We start from the raw sequence: 17,379 nt of genomic DNA, 5'->3' as shown, positions 1-17,379 counted from the left end.
GGAGGAGACTTTGATGTAGATTCTAAAAAAGACATTAGTGCCAGTCATAGGACTTGGGGCTGTCCATGGCAAAGAACAGGCAGAAAAGGCTGTAATTCTCCCTCGCAGCTCTGACCACTGATTCATAGTCACACTGGCATAGACAATACTGACACAGACAATATTTTTAGAAGTTGGTTGGGGCTCTTTTTCCGTAGAAGATAATGAGGTTATAGTGCCCCATGGACACCCACAGTCTCCTGGGCAGGGATGAAAGCAGTCTTAGAAGGAAAGAGTTTCTACCTTGGAGGAAGAAAGCCTCCATGGAGCTAAGGACAGTCATGAGGTCCACTCCCAGCACTGGGGCTGCTTAACAGCTGGTCTTTTCATGTTGGCTCTTCTCCCACAGGCAGAAGAAGCCTTGGGAATACTCCCAGTGATGACACAATGGGGATGTAACTTTATTTACCTACAGCTTTCCCACTCTCCATTCTCCATCCTCCTCAGGCACAGACCTGGGCACACAGAGGCCCCCAGGAGCCAAGAGTGCTGTTGTTCCCTCCCCTGTGGGGCCCACGCTGTCACCAGCACAGAGGTCTTTTCCAATGATTTCCCACCTAGTTACTCATGGTCAGGCTTAGCAGGTTCAGCTGAAGAGACCTGAAAAGGAAATCTGAAAAACATCTTTCTGGAAGTGGCAGGGCTGCCAGTTGGCTTTGGCTTGCTGGAGAGCTGATCAGCATAAACATGTCAAACTTTGCTACATTAAATCAAATATTCTCTGTTATGCAGTAAGTTCCCCACCATGTGTTTCTCTAGTTTGCATTATAGAGTCAGTATTGTACCTTTGAGTGTGTCCCTGCTTCCTTTTCAGACCTCTCTTGAAGCTCAGTGTGCTGAAGTCACTGCTCATGAAACAAACTATACCCACACCAAAAGGTCAAATGCGACGGACCTGGTGCTCAAGTGCTGAATGTTGTTTGTTTGGACTGATCAGAATAGTTCTGAAGTGACTTACACCAAATTCTTCCTGCGCTCAAAACCATGTTTCTCCATAAGCCATGTTTACAAATGCCAAAAATATTTTGAACCAGGAGTTATGAAAGCCTGAAAGCACTTACTTATAGAGAGCTTTCAACATTGCAAATACTTGTATGTAGTTGAGCCAGGTCCTGCTGCTCATGAGAACAGCCTTCACCAATCTGTCAACACCGACCTAACTTGTCCAAGAGAGAGCTCAAAAAAATCAATGTGACATGGAGAGACCTTCAAAGTGCCACTGTACAAATATAAAGCTGGTGCGGGGCTGGAGGATGGTGAAATCTGGCAGGTAAAGAAGTTTATAACCATCTCCAAAGATTATATTTTTGTGGGTCATTTAATACTACAGAGACTCCCCATCTTTTGAAATCCATAATAATTCTGGACACTTCATGTTTTTCTTAATATACTACATTGAATAATAACTTAAATGTCTTGGTCCATAACCTATTTTTAAGGATTATAAGAGTTCAGAATATTTTTTGAACCATTTTTCACTGGCTTTACCAATGCTAGGACAACAGGGAGTTCTCCAACAAAATCAAGTATCAGTCTACCATCCTACCCAAACTTAGGAGTTTTTTTCATAGTTTGCATTATAGTATCCTGCTCTATAATTTCATTTCCTTTCCCAAAATTGGACTTTCACTCATCCTTTCCATTAGTTCAGCTAAGGGACAGCAGTTGAGGGCAAGGGAGTATATTATTTTACTTGTCTTAGAATTCCCTGGAATCAGTTTAGCATGGTAAAAATGCGATTAATAAGTAAATAACAGTACTGGCACAACCAGAGGCTCTGTTCAAAAATGGCCTCATACTCCTGCTTTGATCCTGCCGAGTGGAGGTTCTATTTTAACAGCAATATGTAGCAGAATTCATGGCCATGCCCTGATTTCTGACCTACAGAGCACAGAGAAATATTTCAAATTATCACCTCCAAGTGTTTTCAAAGCAGCACAGAGTGATTACCTGAAAAATAAATGGAATCTCTCAACGACTTCAGGGTCTCAGCCAAACCACTGAAAAATCAGGCTTGTAACATTCTACATGTGAATTCCCTCATGCTGTCTTGAAATCAGAATTAAAAGATAGGTATTGGGACTACCTTAAAAACACTCAACCTCTCTTTTCCCTGACAGCTGGAAGCCGTAAGTGCATGGACAACAACAGGCCATATTTCCACTAAGGAACTTTCCCTGGTGCATGACTGTCCCCAGAAAACCCTACAACAAAGCTCAGCCACAATCCGAGAGGCCTCTGTAGTAACCAGCAGAAGCCAAGACAAAGTAACACTTCCTCTACCAGCCACTCCAAATGAGCTCTTTTCCTCAAGAAGCATTAACTTTGGCTAATCCCATTCCTTCCTGAAAGCCTGAGTGCATCCCCAAAGGTGAGGATGTCAGGCTGCTCACTTCACAGCATCCCTATTAAGTAGGTCTGGCAGATCTTTTCTCTCCCTTTTCCCTCCTTGCATTTCCTTCCTTCCATTATAAGAGGGCTCCTGCACAGTTTAATTTAAGGGAAACTTTCTCTCTGACTCCAGAAGAGCTGAGCAGAGCCAGCCAAGCTTTGTCCTGCCACCACCTTCCCATCACTACCAGGAGCAAAGCCACAAGAGAGTCCTGCAGGGGTAAGAGCAAGGTTTTACTATAAATGCAGCCCTACCTCTCATTCCCCACACCCAGCAAATGCTGAATTGGTTTTAAAATAAATTTCCTTAACAACCAAGTACTACTATTTAACAGGACCCGTGAGCACTTCTATAGCATTTTACAAATCACTGCATAAGTATTAATTAGACTTAATGACTCATATTACCTAATGAGATAATGAAAAACCCTGCAGCTCACAATATCTACTTCTATTTTCAGCAAGAGATGAAATAGATCTTGTAAAAGGATATTCTCTTCTAATTCCCTTCCTGCATATCCCTGTAATAACATTGGGAAGTAATTCAAAGTGTGCAAGTCGTGGCATTTTTTCCCTTCTCAGTTTGCAAAGGCTAATACAGTCTTTGCCACAAAACACAAATGCAGAAGTTCAGTGATAATATTTGCTCCTTAGGAGGCTTTCTATTGAAGGATGACTGGTGGGGGCTCACTTTTTGGTCAGGAGGTGTGGATTTGCTGCCTGTTCTTTATGGGGAATAGCAACGTCTTTCTTGCTTTCTTTCTGGGCTGCCCCTGCCAAGGTAATACTCAATGGATTAAGTCTTGTGAAATAAATTCTGTAAATAGAACGTGGGCTGAGATCATTTCAACTCATTTCCCCTGCGTCCCCTTCCCGTCCTGGAAGCTGTCAAGCACAAGCAGCCTGCAAGCAGCCTGCTCTCCCAGTGTTAGTCTTGAGTCTCACTAGATGCATAAAACAGCTTGTTTTTCACATATTTTCTGTGATGGCATTAAAAAAAAATTACAAGGAGGGGGAAAAAAAAAACCCAACCCTTCTCAATTCCACCCATAGCTATAAACTGGATACAGCTAATCTTGCAAGGGCACCAAACATTGCTCTGTTTGTCCACATCTGAGCACTAGAAACCTATGTTTATGATGGAATTACACTTGAATCTGAAGGATTTTAAAGAAAGGAACTGAACCAACTGTGGGTTTGTAAACAAACACTATGGTTTTGACGTCAGCCATATCATTTCATGTGCTGGAACTGTTTCTATCATGTGGCCAGTTCCTGCCCCTGAAGAGTGTCTAATTTAATTTAGATGTATTCACGATATGGGACAGCACATCAAGTCCAAGAAACTACAGGGCAACTCTGCAGGAAGGTCTGTGCTGGAAAGATTGCATAAGCTTTGAAGGGGCAACAGAGACCTTTTGGCTCAAGGGAGAGAGGGGAAAGTGATGTCTGCTGCAGAAAAAGGGAAAAAAAGTGAGGGGAAGGGAAGTGTATGGAATGGGCACCGTCAAGGGGAAAGATTTTCTTTCTCCTTTAGAAATGATTTAGTTTGATGTATTTTTCTGCATTAACGTAATCCAAAATACTCTGCATAACTTTTTCCAGAGCAATAAATCCTATCCAGAGCTTTCAGGAGTCCTTCCAACTTTGTTTTCAGTCCTTCTTGGGCTCTTCTCTCTGGCCTTTCTGTACTGGCCCTGCAGACAACCACCACGGAGGATAATTCATCCAGAGATCTTCTGTCAGGAACCACTCCAGCATCCATGGGATCACCCACAAGAAGCCCTCAGGACCTGGTGACCCCAGGGGTGATGCAGAGCCCCACTCCCTCCCCTGAGCACCTGGGCTGAGAACAAACATCCAGGTGAGGGGCTGGCACATGGGTGACGGGAGAACAGCAGCACCTTTGCTGCTGCTAATAGTGACTGAAATATGTCTTATGTTGCAGGTATCTAAGGGAACCAGTGTGGGAAAATTGCTTTTCACACAGGGCATGATTCTGATTGCTAACAACCCCCCAACTTGGCATCAACTGAATTTAAAGGGATGCCCTGTGTGATTAAAAAATTCTTTTTGAGCCTACATGTTTGCCAGCTTGGGCCTTAAATTATATGAATTCTCTAGAAATATCTTTCAATTAAGACTATAACAACAATATTGTCTGATTTATTCATTTAAATATTTTTACTAGACAGCATTTCCTACTCCAGTAGTTTTAATTCCTCACGTTTCCAGAAAAGCCAGTTCCTCCCAGAAGTGGTGTAGAGCTCTGTGCTGGGTACTCAGCTCTGGCTGTACACACACGCTCCCCACCAGCATCCTCCCAACACAGCTACCCTGATTCCTACACTTTTGGAAAGAAAGGTGGAGATGGTTCCTCTTGTGGTTATTTCATGCCATGGAATCCTGACTGCTTGTTGAAAAGATATTTCCAATAAAAATGTAAGGGGTTTTTTTCCAAGGAAAGCTAATGCTTTCTACCAAAAAATATTTCTCAAAAATTTAAACTCTAGTTTTAGCCAAAAACACGAGACCAGCCTCAGGTGTAGGATTCAGACCAATACTACAAGACAATCACAGAAGTTATAACCAGCAGAGCTTGGTTATTTACTGTGGAAGGCAAGCTGCAATTCCTTCCTTTGATCTGTTTGTTGGCTTCAGGATTACATTTCCCAACCATGCTTTTTAATCACTGTAAACATCAGAGGTGAAGAATTTGGTGGAGAGAAAACTGGCTGCTTCTTTGTGTTTTTGATCAGACTGGGCTTTGATGCCTTCTCTTTCCCTGTTCCAGCGCCCGAGCTTTATTTGTGACACCACCACGTGGCCTCAGGCTCTGGGATCTGCACATGGAGTGCATTCCTTGCCCACATCTCCATCCCCTGAAGGATACAGCCCCAGGGGTGATGCCCTTCCCAGTGAAGAGGGGCAGGGTGCCACACAGCCACCCCACAATGAACTCTGGCAGCCCATGCTATCACTCAGTCTCTCAGGGACACCTCCCCAGCAAGCCTGGAAATTCACACTTTGCTTTTGCAACACCCCTCACCCATGAGTTTCTCTCTGCAGGGCTGGGAAACCCGTGGAGTCAAGAAACCTGAGAAAGGCTGGTGGGAATTCATGAAAGATGTGCCAGCACCGTGCAGCAGAGAGGGAGGTCCAAGCTACCTCTGAACGAGACACCAGGGGTACAGCAGGAGGCTTTCTGCCACAGGATGGAGCTCAGTGCAGGCTGCAAAGCATTTCTTGGAAGCTCCACAAATACTCAAAGCATCTGAAGCTCATTGCAGAGCCCGAACTGCCAGTTGTGCCTCCAGGCAGACAAACTGCAAAGTGACTGGAAAAAAAAATCGTGCAGGTGAAGGTCTTGATCGTGTCTGAAAAAGTACAATACCCAAGAGAGTGATGGGGGGAGAAAAGAGCCAGCTTTTGTAAAAAGTGAGCATGTGAACTCTGTGGCTTCAATTTTGTCCCACTTACTCTGTTCACCAGCTCTACAAAGTGTTATCTCACACAGAGGTGTATTTTTAACAACACGGAAAAGAATGTGCCAAAATTGGAAGCTCAAGCTACTTTTACCCCAGGTATATGGGAGGCAAATGCCGTGTAAGAGGTTAAATGGCAAAGGTTAAAAGGAAGGATTTTTAATTTTTTTTAAAACCAAGAATGGCCAAATTAGTATTAATGGGGCTGATCTTTCTGACTGAAATCTCACTGAATAAAAATATTTAACAAGAGGAATCCTCAGCATTCTCTTCCACCTGAGCATCATGCACAACCAGAAACTGCTTTACCAAAGGAGTTAAAAGTTTTCTGCCATAATGCAGCAAATCACTCTATGCAACCAACACAAGACACATTCTGTGGCAGTTTCCCCACAAGGTTCAACCTATGGGGTAAAAAAGTCTTGATTTATTATATAGCATTTGGACAGTTGTGAATGAAAATTTGCCAAAGATCAGAATAATCAACTCTTTCACCCAGGCAGGTTTTTTTTTTTTATGCAAGAAAAAAGCACAGAATGGGTCTGAGCAAAATAAATAAAAATTCCACACTTTTAACCAACAGAACCTTTTGCATCACTCAGAAATATTTACAGACATCCAGAATCTTTTATCATCAAAAAGACACTCTGGCCTTTCAAATTGCAACTTTTTCTTATATTTTTGTTTACTGATGGCCTTTTAACCGCTGGATATCTCTAACTTTTGGCATCTCTTCATGTCATGTCAAATGCAGGAACTTTTAAAGCTGTTCCTTGGTATTTTTTTCCTCTTCCCTTGAAACATCTCTCTTTTGCTACGCTGTCATCTGTGAGTTTTAAAGATAGCAGAACCCCATCTACAGCACCATCCATCACATGAGTCATGGTAGCTATGCCTCAAAAATCAGTTTTTATCGATTGACTGGGCCTCTGGTGCCAATATGGAAATCTTCCAACCTGGAAAGGGCTGGCTGTATTAATACAATTAAATACAGCCAGGAAGAGGGCTGCAAATGGAAACATGCATTAGCCATTCATAGTATACAAGCCTCTCTCAGAGCCCAGTAAAGTGCAGCATCCCTGCTTCCCTTGCTTATTTAATTAGCACACAATGAAGGCCACTGAATTTCCCTGCAAAAGGTGTTGCGTACTTTGGACAAAAAAGAAAGGAGAAAAGAAGTTGCTTTTAAGTCCAGTCCAAAAAAATAGCTCCTAGGCTAAATGGCACTTTTAATAAAGACGTTTCCAGTGTTTGTTTATTTATCAAAAAGCAGTGTTTCTCTCGGGTGTTTTGATTTTTATTTCTGTGCACAAGAAGGAGGGGAAAAAAAGGGCTTTACTAAGCAAGTCTTTCAGTGAGACACCAGATGATGGATAGTCAAACACAGAGTCTCCTGTAAACACAGAGGTAACCAAAAGGTATGAACTGACTCATAATTGTGTCAACACAGGTCGCAGACCCTTGGTTTATTTCAGCCTTCCTGTTTTTCACAGATTTCTTTTCACACTACACTATTTTTTTTAAGACACAGACTCTTTTCAGTACATCTTAGCGGGGTGCAAAAGCACACACGTTTTTACACCAAAATGTGGGCATCTACACACACATGTAGGCTGTACTGCCACAATTTCAACAGCAGCATTTTCCATCTGTTGCTTATGGCTGCATTAAACTAAGCTGTGCAGTCCATGACTGCTCTAAATCAAAGTCCATGCCATTCCGGCCTCCAGCCTTTCCCTGGAGGCTCTTGGGAAGCATCCAGAAGAGAGGAATACAACAAAACCTCAACAGCCTGGTGCTCCAGCTCATCCAACCCTCCAAGGCTTGATGTGATTTTTTTTTTTTAACCTAAGTGGCAAGACTCTGTCTGATGGAAAATGCTGGGAGGAGGACAGGCAGCAAAGAGGACTGTGACGAGCACAACCTGCCTGTATTTGTCCTGATCTCTAAACAAATTGAATTAGGCTGCAGCTTTTTCCTTGTATAAAGTTTAGAACCATGGTTTGGAAGGTTGGAAAGACCATCTAGTTCCAATCCCCCTAAAAAATCTTCCACTAAAAGCCCCACCCAACCTGGCCTTGGAGGAAAAAGCCTTTCTGGGTTTTCTATTTCATTATTAGCACTGACTAGAAGGTTAGGAAATTGTCAGGGTGGGGGCTGGTGTGCAGACACCCCAAGACACTGAATCTCCTGCCAGTCCCAGAGCAGCTGAAGGGCCAGGAGAGATCTTTCAGTACATTCCCTGTACCTGTGCAAACACTAGTCTGAAATCCTGAGATCCTTTTAAAGGACTTGCAGAAAACAACAAATGAAGAAGGGTTAAAGCCAGGGAAATTGTTCCTCCTCAGCAGAGGCAGGAAAAGAAGCCGTTTAAGGCCAGACTGCAGTGACCAGGACTTGTTCCGGGGTGTTCAGGGGACACAGAGCCCAGCGCAAGGGATCTGCTGCAGATCCAGCCTGAGCACACACATGAAAAGGACTTAATGCTATAGACCCACCCACCCAAGATGTGTCAGACACCCTGTATGAGCCAGGAGAAGTTCAGACAATCTGGGATGCTTCAACTTCAGAGATTCGCTGAAAATGGCAGAGCCAGCAAGGACAGATAACGTTACTCAGGCTGAGCAGTGCCTTATTCCTTGTGTAATCACATCCAGCTCAACTCAACAAAAATCAGAGTTACAGAACCAGGATTTGGACCTTATTTCCACTGTGGAAAAGGCAGTTGCTAAAATTCTCACTTAACAGGTAATCACTGCGGTGACTGAAACCAAATCTGCCCAGAGATCCCACAATGGCTCTTGCCCGGTTACATCACCAAATCATTCACCAAAAAAATGCAAAACAAACTCCACTAGGGTGAAGCTGACACACACAAAACCCACCAGAAATAGCATTTCAGAAACAGAAATAATTGGCAGGCCTAATTTTTAAAAGACTACTCATTTTAGGATAGTACACCTTTGTAAAGAGAGAGCATTTTATCTGGAGCCATTTTCCCCTTTGGAAACCAAGGCTGACAGAATAATGGGGAGAATTCCCTTTGCAAATTACAATAGATTAAGTCAGGTTTGCTTCCAGCAGGTTCTGTACCTTCAGAAACTGGCGAGGCTTTGTATGTTTGTCAACAGGGGAAAACCTACACTCTATTCTCCTGCTTCCCCTCCTTTCTTTAACTCCTTTTAGCTCCAACAGAAGGCGAAGGAAGGAAATTTTACTGAAGCAGACCATGAACAGAGTCTTCAAAACATTCCACATATTTTCTCTGTGTAAACATGCTGTGGATTTCTAATGTAAATAGTGCCAGGGCACTGTCACTCAGACCCCAGCAGTTCACCCAAGTTAGACAAATTATGCTGCCCGTTATCTCAGTTGTTACAGATTCTTGCCTTTCATTCATTTCTTGCCAGTGGCTGGATTTTATGTGTAGGGGTGAAAAGAAGCCTCGAATGCTGAAGTTAACCTCTTGTGGTGAGACCAGTAATCCTGGGCTTTCCAGGGGAGAATGCAGAAGGAGATAGCTACTAGCCTTGTCTGCCAAGGCAGCAGTCAAAAGAATGCTGAAATTTGGCATGTATGAGCAGGAGAAATGCAGTGCTATGAAAATGGACACTGCAAGCTCCCTGCCAAATCTGCAGCATTTGGCCCACATGAATAAAACAAATGAAGTTAAAATAAGTTTTTTTACATGTCCTGTAAAAAACCTCCATGAAGTTGAATAGGGGATGGAGCTGCTGAGCAAACCTGCCTGGCAGAAGCCTGGCTGCTGCTTCAAACATCATATCCACACTATAATTAATACCAACTCACAGTCAGCAAGGCTCATTTCCTCCCAGATAAGGAGATACTTACTAGAAGGGAATGCAGGATGTGAAGAGGGGATTCCTTTCTGAATGTGTTTTTACAGCCACACTGGTAGGGACAGAGAGAAAGCCCCTGTCCCACACACCAGGTATTGTCCAGCTGTGAAACCCCTTTGGGTCCTGGAGCCTGTATGGAGAACAAGGGGCCTGGATGCTGCCAGCCCCATGCCCTGCCCTGCAAGTGCAGCATTCCAGCCTCTCCTGCCTGGTCCACAACCCCTTTTAGGAACAGAAAATGCTGAGTTTGCATGGCAGCACCACGGGAGGAATGCGCTTTGCATGCCCACCTGTAAACTGACTCCCTGTAATGTTGAGTACCTTTGATGCCATTCTAATGAGCCAGTTCTGATAGAATGATTTATTCATGCTGTGCTTGCAAAGAAGGGAAAAGCTCTTACCTATTGTTCTTCGGAGATCTTCACACTGGCTAATGTGAGGGAATTTCAGGATTTCCTTCCACTTTTTGCTTTTGCCTTTGCGTTTCCCTCCACCCCCTGCAGAGAGAGAAATATCAGGATTAGATTGCTTTGGGGACATAGTTCCACCTAGAGTTTACCTGCCCAGTCACAGTTCTTATGGATACCATTAATAATTAAAGCTGGGACTCTGTGGGTTGACGTACAAGCAGATCCCTGGAAGTGTTCAAGGAAAGGCTGAATGGGGCTCTGAGCAATCTGGTCTAGCAAAAGATATCCCTGCCCATGGCAGGGGGTTACAACTGGATGACATTTAAGGTCCCTTCTAAGCCAAACCATTCTATGATTCTATGATACAGATCAAATCTCAACTTGTTTGAACTCAAAACAGACCAAGGAGGTGGCATCGGCCAGAAGATCAGCTCACTAAACGTTAGTGGACTCGTTGCCCACCAGGTCCAGTTCAGATGACAGCATCAGCTCTTCCCCAGCCAAGAGCCACTTCACACAAGTCAAACAATCTGTAAAATTACAGATCACACCTTCTCAACACAAATATACCCCTTCTGGTTTTGGGACAAGCCCTGATTCTATCCCAAAAAAAGTGCTGAAAACTGAAGATCGGAATTCAATTCCTGCCATCCCCTCCCACCCTCACATTACATATCCTGCCAACATGGCACTACTGCTGCTCCTACACACTCTGGTCACTGCTGCTTCCACTGGACAACTGAAGGAGAATATTAATGGTTTCAAGAGGAAAAAATCACTTATTGGTTCTTCTTTCAGTTCTGCTTGGAGAGGCTGTGCAGCCAATGGAGGAGGAGTATCCCTGTGGACATGAGAGCCCAGATGCAGACTGGGATTCTCCGAGTCCCTGTATTTACTGCAATTCAGTCCCTGCAGACAAAATCTGATTCACTTGAGTCTATTTTGCATGCACTGGCATGCCGAATGACTAATTCTGAGCTGAGTTAATTCTGTAGAGGGGTTGGTAGAGTCACAATTGCAGACTAAGAGTGTCTTGGGTCCTGCATGACATTACAGGCTAAATTAGGAGAGCACTGACTCAAGAAGTAGCAGACCACCAGAGAGAAAACAGGAGCCTTGGAAAAAAATCACAAGTATCGCTCTCTGTGGGGCATTTCTGATCACACAATATCACCTTTGGCACAGGAAAGCTTCTTTTGAATCTCACCTTTTATTCCTTTGCTTCTGATGGCCAATGGTTTTGCCATCATAGAGTCTGCCTTGAATAATTTTAAACTTCTAACTGACAGGCACTGATTGTAATTCTGCAGTATGCAATCTAAAGCTGAGGTATCTGCACTGGCCCTGCAGGAACCAGCTTGTCTGGACTTTCAGGAGCACTTTCCCTGCTATCCTTTCCAGGAATCAGACTGCAGCAAAGCACAGAGAGCTGTGACTGCCTCCCCACCACACAGCATTCTGCAACACAGACCCTTGGGTCTGCAATGAATTCTGCAATGAAACCCCCCCTCTTCAGTGCATCCCAACCACTGCTGCTGAAGTCATTTCCTCCCCCATCCCTCTGCCCACAGCATCAGAGGGCTTGTCTTGCTCTCTTGGTCTGCCATGCTGAGGGCCTTAGGTGAACTACAAAGTGCTGTTAAGCATTTTGTGGGCTGGGGTAGCACTGTGATCATCTGTTCACCATCTTCTGGAGCACATCTGTTCCCAGATGGCTCTGCTCTGGCTGCCAGTGGCCACAAGGGGTTGGATTCAGCAACCTTAAGGGTCTTCACTGGTTTTCATGTCCCCAAAAGCCCATTCCTGCCATCCTGCACAGTGGCTCCTGCATGCCAGGCCTCCACTTCCACTTGCTCCTCTTTTCCTTCTCTTCCAGGGGCATTTTCCTCTGTGCTCCTGCCCCTATGCCTCATCACACTGTACTTACACTTCTCTCCCTGCACCCTCCCTTCATGTACTCCTCTGGGAAAATGATCATTCCACCAAGAATTCCTGCTTCCTTCTCTCTTCCAGTCATTCTCTACAGCTGCATTTTCTTCTCTGAACCATTTCCCCCTGAACTTTTCTTCTCTTTGTGTTTTTCCTCACACTCATTTATCTTAGAATCACAGAATCCTACAATACATTGAGTTGGAAAGGACCCATCAAGACCCATCAAGACCAGGAGTCCAACTCCTGGCCCTGCACAGGACACCTCAAGCAACACACCTGTGCCTGAGAGTGCTGTCCAAATGTTTTTGGAACTCAGACAGGTTTGGTGCCGTGAGCCCTTCCCTGGGGAGCCTGTTCTAGTGCTCTGCCATCTTCTGGGTGAAAAACCTTTTCCTGATACCAAACCTAAACCCCATGTGCCTCTCATTTCTGGCTGCTGCCACTGCAGCACCTCTGCCCTTGCCAAGGGTCAGACAGAGATGCTGCTTGGGGCAAGCACGACACAGGAGGCAGTGAGGACACAGGAGGCAGTGAGGTCAGCCACATGAAACTATCCTTTAGGCTGAATCTGCTCAACACTGGTACATCTTCACCCACTGAAGGTCTGCCCTGTAGGCACTAGAGATTCCAGAGCACACCTGCTTCTCCAGCCCCCTTTACAGAAGTCCTCCCAAAAAGGCTGCACCTTTAGCAGCATCAAGCAACACAGAATACTGCAGAATACCCCTTTGCTCCAAATGACAGCTCTGAGATTGGTGCAGAGGTGATACGATCCTGCTAAGCTGGGCCAGAACATCTTTAAAATCCATTCAATGTAAAATATGTATTGATGTATTTACATGGGATGATGTATTCCTGACATTAAATTTCCATCAAAAAGAGGGAAGGGCTCTGCGGTCCCCCGTTACAACCGTGATCGATACAGCCAGCATGTTCCCTTCTCTTTTGTGGCTATCCTCCAAAAATAAGCAGCCTTGCCTGATGAATCATTTGCTCTTAGCTGAGCGTGGAGCAGCGTTCCTGCTTTGCTTGTGACGTCTTTATGTTAAAGATTCTGATCAAGGGCTTTAATCGACCTGACCTTTCCGCTCCCAGCTCTTCTCGTGGAGCCAGCAGTGTTTGCTGGCTCCAAACGTTAATTCTGGGGGGGTTTGAAGGACATCATGCCGTGAGACAGCTGAGACACAGTAAATTGTCTAGCAGAGCTAAAAGCTAAAAGGGGAGGTTTCTCTGGATAGGTCACGGTGCAGGTTGCAGAGGGAAGCTTTTCACACGTTGCCTCGATCGCTGCCTTTGCACCCTCTATTCCATACAGGAGGATTTGCATTCTTCAGGGCAGGACTTGACAGACGTGCCATGTTTTAAATGTAAGTTCCACCATGCACTGTTGGAGGGTCTGACTGCTTTAAAATTTTGCTTTGCTGCTGACAATCAAAGGTGAACTGCCAGCAGCAGCACGAAAGCTCAGCCCTGCTGCCTTGCCTGCACTCAACAACTCAGCATTTGCAAACTGAGGGTTGAAGCTAATTCTCCAACATGTCAACCAGTCCTGCAGGAAACAAAAGCATTTGCTCTACATCCTACCTACTGAAAAATACATGGCATTTTTCACATCCTCTTGTGATGCTGCATGGCAAATGTAACTCTGATCTCTGCCTGTGAGGAGAGAGACATAACCAGAGGTACACATGTAAAACATCTGCCAGCTGAAGTTACCCTTAGCTTAAAGTGCCTACCTTTTTTTCCCCTCCATTATTCAGGATATTACTCTCCTATTAGTAACTATTAGTTACTCTCCTAACACCAAAAGGAGACAGGAAAACACCTGCATATTATTAAGCCAGTGAGATATTAAGTGGCTTGTCCAATATTAAATGAGAAATCAGAGACAGGACAGAGCTGAAGATGAAGCTGAAGAAGCCAAGGCTTTGAGCCTGTTAATTCTGCTAAAGACAGCATCAAGCCATGCTCCTGATCAGATAACTGAAGATTATTTAGAACACAGAGTAAAACATATTGTTGGATGAATTTATTCTAGCACCACGCTCGTAGCATATTCCATTTGTGCCTCATGGCACCATGCAAGGTGGATTTTAAGGATGGATAATCTGGCTTCCTACTTCTGCTCTGTTCTTGCCCAGGTTGATAAGACAGCAACACATCCCCTGCTGCCAGGCCTGGCTAATCCAAGACAGCCAAGTTTTTCATGGAACTGTATGAACTGCAATCTAGTTAATCCACAGATCACTGGAGGATGACTACAGCTTCTATCTTCCACTTCACAACCGTACCTGGGTTGTCACCCAGGGCCTTCCCAACAACAGTAGAGAGCTCTGTAGCCTCAGAATGCAAGGCTTGATTACACAGTGAAAGCAGTGAAACAAACTCCAATAATATTGAAAGCCAGAAAAGCCATGGTTAGTGTCCTATTTCCACTCACAAGGTGTTTATGTTTCTTCTCTTCTTCCTCTTGCCACCCTTTCTCTCCTCTGTCCCAGGGAGGTGTTTGAAGCTATGTTTTCTATATGAATTGCCATATTAGAGTAAGGTCTGGCCAGTACAGGATGGACTGCAGGCAGCTTCAGAGGAAGATCTTGGAAAGCTCTTTCTGCAGTATTTGAAAAACATTAAATTTGTTCCATATTCTGTTACTTAGATATGGCTAACAAAACATGAAGGTGTATGGCTTCCAAACAATTTCTTCTCCTTTTTAGCATCTGTGCTACTTAGAATCAGGCTGTTCTTATGATCCTGGTAAACGCCCTGCACTGTTGAATGCCCTCATGTCTCATGTGGGTGTGAATACCAAAGATTAGCTGTGTATTTGTGAAGGAAAAGAATACTAATTTTAATCTTGTTTTCCTAGAGCGCCTTGTCCTAATGAGACAGCATGAATAAAACTTACCAGCCCATCATTTTCCCCTAGGAATTTTTCATGTCTAATACATTCAGCCTCTAAGGCAAACAGTTTCACCCCTATTAGACCTGTTTCATGTGGAAGTTCTCCCAGGTTCACTATTCTTCTTTCCTATTAGTTCCACCTATGCTCAGCTGTACTAGCAAATAAAACCGACTTGTTTTTAAAGAATAAAAGGCTGCTTGCTCTCTGCCCTTCATCCTGCCTCTCTCCTCTGGGAAAGCAGATAAAAACCCCAGGAACCCTGGTTTATTCCAAAAAGATCTTAGATGATACTCTTATTTAACCTGTGCTTAAAATAAGCACTTACAAGACCATCAGGAACCTCCTTATGACTCCCCTCCCATCGGCCCGAGGAAAACGCGATGAGTACGAGGGCTGGATTCCCAAGAGCAGGTGGGTGTCCACCACGGGGTGCAGTGCCTCTGCAAACCCGTTTCCAGAGGCTCTCTTTTGTCAGATACAATAAAAAGTCCACTGCAAGCCCTCAGAAGAGAATCATGTCACACAGCTGCTCTTATCAACGCTCATCTGGCTTTATCTCCCGCAGCCTCTTCTGATGAGCGCGGCTCCGGAGAGTCACGGACCATGATGAGGGTTTTGTGCTCATCTCCCCTGCTGCCACAGCACATTTGCTCATCATGCTGCTACAAATACCTCAGCCTGACAACCACTGTGTAAAACACCTCACTGCTCTTTGGGAATGAAGAGCAGATGTGCTTCATGTGGTAAGCCTCCAGAACCACATGGATGGGAATTTCACAAGCAAAAGCACAAGCAGAGTCAGGCTGGCTTTGCAATCTGAGGGCAAAATATTTTGTATACAACTGGCATCTAAAGTACCATTAACCTTGGCTTGCAGAAGTCAGTGTTGATAAACACTTACTGCAGGAATATCTGCCTATGATTTAAAGAAGAGGTCAGGTAATACTGCAAATACTGATAAGAGGCTGAAACATGACTTTAACAACACATTTTTTATGATAATAATAATAATAATTAATAATAATAATAATAGTAATAATAATATGCTTTCGTAACATCTACTGCCCTGAAGGGACAGAGAAAGCTAAGGGATTAGTCTTTGAAGACTGATCCTCAGGGCTTAACTATCATATGTCAAGGCCATTTTGTTACTACCCCAGGAACATAAAGGAGTCTTTGCACAAGCTACCTTCCTGCCTGGTCAGAGCACATTGAAAGGACTTAACTAAACTTAAAAATCAAGCCTTTAATTTCTTCTCTAAGTCTTAAGTAGGCATCCCAGTTTGTGGCATCCTCCACACAACTCTGCTTACATCCTCCACTGGATATTTTTAATGCATCTTTTGAGATTATTTGAACAAGTTTTCTTTGGGTTTTGTGGGTCAGTTCACATATACTGGGTTTACATTTCACTGCTATGCTAACAGAGAGTTGCTTGGTCACAAATTTCCCTGGATGCAGTTTAATTTCCCTCAACATAAACACCTATAGTTTGTCTAATATGGTGTCTCTCTCTCTCTTTTATACCTTGTATTTAACTGCATTGTGTTTATCTGCAGCTGATAAATGAGCAAAAAGAGATTGTTGGCTTTTATGCCACAAACAAAAATCATCCAAAAATCTATGAAAGATTTACAATATATTAAAAAACAAACAAACAGTAAATTTAACAAAAATAAAGCCAGCTATAATCTAAAACAGTAAAATTGAGAAGAGCCCAAAATTTCAATTTCCTATTCTTGACCTCAAAGTAAACAAGGCTACTGGCACAAACCCAGGCATTTTTGTTGGGTTTGGAATGCACTACCATGTTCTGGCTGATTCAATATATCTGGGGGACTGTCTGGGGACTATTGAGAGGTTTTCTTCATCAATAGTGTGGATAACAGAAAAAAAAAAATTGTAACACCTCCATATCAGTGATTACTATGGGAGACCAAGCTATTGAGCAGAGTTGTTGAGATTCAAGGTTATCACCCTGCTGAAAATATTGAATCTCTCAGTGGACCTTTCCTCCAAACTGCAGCTGAGATAGTATCTCAAAGTTCTACAAAATTCTAATGTAAAGACATGGAACCATTTCCCTGTGATAACATTTGAGTCATCTCAGTTCTCTAACGTCAAAACATTATCATAGAACACATCAAATAGAGTGCTAAGATATCACTGGAACAAAATTGGTATGGTAAATTGACATTCTTTACTTTGCTAAGATGATGTTTCTATATTGTCAATAAGCAGGTAGAAAAAGCAAATCATCTTTTCTTTTAAGCAGACACTTTCCTGCAAACCCTTTAATTTTTGACAAAACTTCATTCTCTGAAAGGAAGATTCTTTTGTCAGAAATGTTCTCAGCTGTC

General features: G+C 43.6%; 1 protein-coding gene across 1 annotated transcript in view; it reads right to left on the bottom strand.

Moving 5' to 3' along the window:
- Nucleotides 1–17,379, bottom strand: part of GRK5 (G protein-coupled receptor kinase 5) — a 150,731-nt gene that overhangs the window by 78,361 nt on the left and 54,991 nt on the right. The window contains exon 2 of the mRNA XM_038139935.1: nucleotides 10,177–10,272. Within this exon, the coding sequence (XP_037995863.1) occupies nucleotides 10,177–10,272 (96 nt within the window). The remainder of the gene's footprint in view (nucleotides 1–10,176; nucleotides 10,273–17,379) is intronic.

The sequence above is a fragment of the Motacilla alba genome, chromosome 6, assembly GCF_015832195.1.
Source record: "Motacilla alba alba isolate MOTALB_02 chromosome 6, Motacilla_alba_V1.0_pri, whole genome shotgun sequence".
In the NCBI taxonomy this organism is placed as follows: Eukaryota; Metazoa; Chordata; class Aves; order Passeriformes; family Motacillidae; genus Motacilla; species Motacilla alba.
Note: the sequence above shows the minus strand (reverse complement) of the source record. Positions and strands in the feature narration are given on the sequence as shown.